The sequence below is a fragment of the Oryza sativa genome, chromosome 1 (assembly GCF_034140825.1).
Source record: "Oryza sativa Japonica Group chromosome 1, ASM3414082v1".
Classification (NCBI taxonomy): domain Eukaryota; kingdom Viridiplantae; phylum Streptophyta; class Magnoliopsida; order Poales; family Poaceae; genus Oryza; species Oryza sativa.
This window is the reverse complement of record NC_089035.1, coordinates 34,846,033-34,849,646: the sequence shown is the minus strand read 5'-3', so window position 1 is coordinate 34,849,646 and position 3,614 is coordinate 34,846,033. Positions and strand designations below refer to the sequence as shown.

Below are 3,614 nucleotides of genomic sequence, written 5' to 3'. Positions count from 1 at the left end.
GCAAGTTATAAGAGAGGTTGACGCTAGTGGTAGGCCCACGGCGCCCAGGACTGTCATTGGAAGATGGTCTAACTGCTGCGGGATAGCGGCACGTGAGAACTTCGGGATCCTCCATAAAGATATCGGGAAGGTCACAGAAGCCGAGAAAGAGCGAGCTTGGACGGCAATGGAGAAATGGTTCACATTTCCAGCCGAAGCAAAGGATAGGCTCAAGCGGAAGGCATTCCAAAAGATGGGCAAAGCTTGGAAGAATTGGAAGTCGAAGCTCTTCACCGAGTTTGTCAACCCGCCCGGCAATCATACGCCGTTCGATGAATACCCTCAAATAACCGAAGCGGTGTGGGAGGAATTCTGCTCTCTCAAGACCACCCAACAGTTTAGGGAATCAAGCGAGGCACATCGCGTACTGCAACAGCGGAATGAGCACCCGCATCGGCTGGGCACCGCAGGGTACATCGGCAAGGAGGCAATATGGGCCCAAGAAGATGCAGCCGCTGCAGCAGCGAATGTCCCTGCCCCGTTTTCAGACATCCCTGAACAAAGAGCTCGCAACTGGGCGCGGGCAAGGGGTAAGGTCAACCCGGACGGCTCTGTCACATTTGAGAACAAAAGTGATGCCGTCGTCTATCAGGAACTGGTGAGTTCACTACTTAACCTAACTAATTTCCGTTCGTATAAAGTACAAGTTCGTATAAACGACTATCTTCTTTTCTAGTTGGGCTTGGTTGCTGAACAAGCTTCACAAAGCGAGGTTGAGTCCGCGCCGAAGAGGCGCGAAGATGACATCCTCACAAAGGCGCTCGGAACCAAAGAACATCCTGGCCGAACTCGGGGAATTGGTAGCGATGTGCCCTGGAAGCATGGACTCCCTCAGTACAGATCCCAATACAGGAAACGGAAAGTCTCCAAGGAAGAGAGGGACGCTCGTTTGAAGGCCGAACTTAAGGTTGAGGTCATTCAAGAACTAGAAGCTAGCATGGATGCAAGGGTGGAAGAAAGGGTTAACAAGGTCCTCGCCGACATGAATATACCCCGAGTCACAACACCTGCTGTGCAACCAACTCCGGGTGTACAACACGACGCGAGTCCGTCACAGCATAGGAGTAGTTGTGCATCCACAGAGGTGCCGGCCCCTGCTCTCCCTATCGCACCACTAGCTGCAGTGGACCACATCGAGGTAATTGTTGTTATCCGATCCATATGTAATAAAAGACATGTACACATTCCAATATTAAATTCAAACTTTCACCTTATGCAGGGCGCAGCACAATGTGTCCTACTAGCGAGAGTCCACCCAACTTTCGCTCCTGAAGTCGCTGAGGGCATGGCTTTCAAGCCCTCGGTTACAGACAAGGTCCACGGCGCAGACCTGCTAGCTGGGTATGCCAAGGTGTCCATCGATACAGTAAAGGACACCTGGTCCGGCTATCCGCTGCCCGTGCCCCCAAATGATGAAATCATGACTTTGGGCGATGCGCGCAAGACGTTCATACAATGGCCCAAAGAAGACATAGTTGTGAAGATGACTCCTCGTCCAAGTCGACCGACGGAGCTTACACCTCCCAAGTCTAAGCTATCAATTGAGGCTCCCCGTGGACCGGCATTGTCAGTACCTCATTCTCCCGGTGGAGCTGATATGGACTTGGCAGATATAGCTCAAAGCTTGGCTCCAATAAAGACCACAAGAAAGGCCGATAGCTCCCCACCACTTGTCAAGGGCCAGAAGCGTGAACGCGGCAAGGGGAAGGTCGGGGAGTTGGCGCCGGAGCCAAAAAGGGGCAAGGCTGCGACGTCGATGCCGGTGAGCAAATCGGGGAAGGTCGTGAGGGCGCCAGCCCAATTTGAGCTAGGCATGCCATTGGTGGAGGACAATGTGTTAGCTGTGATGGGTATTGCTTGCCGAGAGCTACATAAGCAATACATGGAGCTAAGCAATGCCAAGCGGAAAATGAGGGAGTCATCCATAGTTGGACATCACGACCACCAGCCGTTCCTATCGTCGCCTGCATATATAACTATAGGCTTTGATGACCTCTTCGACCTTTTCAGGATCCGGAAGTTGGACACTGGTCTTCTAAAATGCTACTCCTTGTAAGTGCATACCTTCTATACTTGTGATATGACTGGACTATATCTCCTAATTAAATTAGTTCTAATACGTACATATTTTAAGGTTGTGTTGGATCGAGAGTCGTCGCCATGGTAATCAGGTTGGGTTCCTTGATCCATCCATGGTGAATGAGGTTAATTTACGACAGAGCTTCACTGAGGTGGTTGACTATGTCAACCGGTGTTTATGGGCCCATCAAGACAAGGAGTACATCATGTGCGCACACAACCAAGAGTAAGAGGACAATACCCTTCGTGTATATTGTTTTTTAAGTTCAGGTTCTTAGTACTAACGCTACATAACCACTGCGCAGGCGACATTGGATTCTCCTAGTCATCGTACCTAAGTGGAGTAGGGTTACCTACCTTAACTCCAATAAGTCCAAAGATTATGATTTCAGTGAAATCACCAAGGCCTTAAATATGGCTTGGGGCCCATATGTGGAAAAGGGTGGTAGGCACAAGGAGGGCAAGAATGAACTTTATCATGACACCAAGTTTGCATGCGCACAACAGATCGGAGACCAATGTGGTTTCCACGTGTGCCACAACATGTCAACACTTGTAAGAGAGGTGAAAGATTTCGACCCTGAGGTTGTTGCTAATGGCGAATAAGCTCATTTCAATATCTACATTGCTATTCAAAACGTGCTAATTAACCTCTTATTTATTAAACAGAAAGGTAGAGCTGGCTTGAAGATCTCACCCATCAACCCCCCCGCTATCAGAGGCGAATTGTGCGCATTTATTCTTGCAGAAATAATGAACAAGAAAGGACGTTTTCATGCCAAATAGACTCATGAACTTGGCTAGATAATTTATTGTGATGTAAAAAAGATGTTTTTATAATTTCTGGCGATGTAAAAAATTATGTTTTTCATAGAGTGCAATGTAATTTACTTTCATATGTGCAATATTTATGGTACTTTACTAAATTGTCATCACATTTGATCAACTACGATTTATGTTGTACTATTCATCTGTTTTCTCCTTTTTTTTCCTTATTGACAGGTTGTGCAGGTCGATGACATTATGGCTTTAATCCATTTGGTAAGTATATATGCGGTTCTATGAGCAACGACCGAAATTGTGGCTTTCAAGGGGTGTGAATTTGCTGTGCAAAATTGTGGCATTTGAACTGCATATATGTGTTGTTGGGGATCTGTGATGTTATATTGGGGGGGTGATGTATCTGTGATGGATCTGTGACTGGAATATATCTGTGATGTTTCTATTTTTCAGAGGGCATGGCTAGCAAATCCTGAGGCTAGCCAATATTTAGCATTTATTTTTTTTCTGGAATTAACTCATCAGTGACGGGTCGGAACAAAACTCCGTCAAAGGTAACATAACCTGTGACGGACTAGCAAATAAAGTCCCGTCAGTGGTGACCTACCTGTGACGGGCCTTTACTTTTGGAGCCGTCACAGGTAGATCACCTGTGACAGCTTCTAACTACGGAGACCTCAACCTCTGACGGCCTTTATTTAAAGGGCCGTCAGAGA

The 3,614-nt window shown here is 47.3% G+C and overlaps 1 protein-coding gene across 1 annotated transcript; it reads left to right on the top strand.

Annotated features, from left to right (window-relative positions):
• Positions 1–1,278: 1,278 nt before the first annotated feature.
• LOC136354909 (uncharacterized) lies at positions 1,279–2,785 on the top strand. Its single transcript, XM_066306745.1, has 3 exons — positions 1,279–2,091; positions 2,174–2,344; positions 2,424–2,785. The coding sequence occupies exons 1-3, from the start codon at positions 1,325–1,327 to the stop codon at positions 2,722–2,724; spliced, it is 1,239 nt and encodes a 412-aa protein (XP_066162842.1). The 5' UTR covers positions 1,279–1,324; the 3' UTR covers positions 2,725–2,785.
• The last annotated feature ends 829 nt before the right edge of the window (positions 2,786–3,614 follow it).

Bases quoted from the DNA above. Each gene is read 5' to 3' on its own strand.
- LOC136354909 (XM_066306745.1), top strand. From the start codon at position 1,325: ATGGCTTTCAAGCCCTCGGTTACAGACAAGGTCCACGGCGCAGACCTG. The intron at 2,092-2,173 runs GTAAGTGCATAC...ACATATTTTAAG, and splicing joins CTTCTAAAATGCTACTCCTT to GTTGTGTTGGATCGAGAGTC. The intron at 2,345-2,423 runs GTAAGAGGACAA...ACCACTGCGCAG, and splicing joins ATGTGCGCACACAACCAAGA to GCGACATTGGATTCTCCTAG.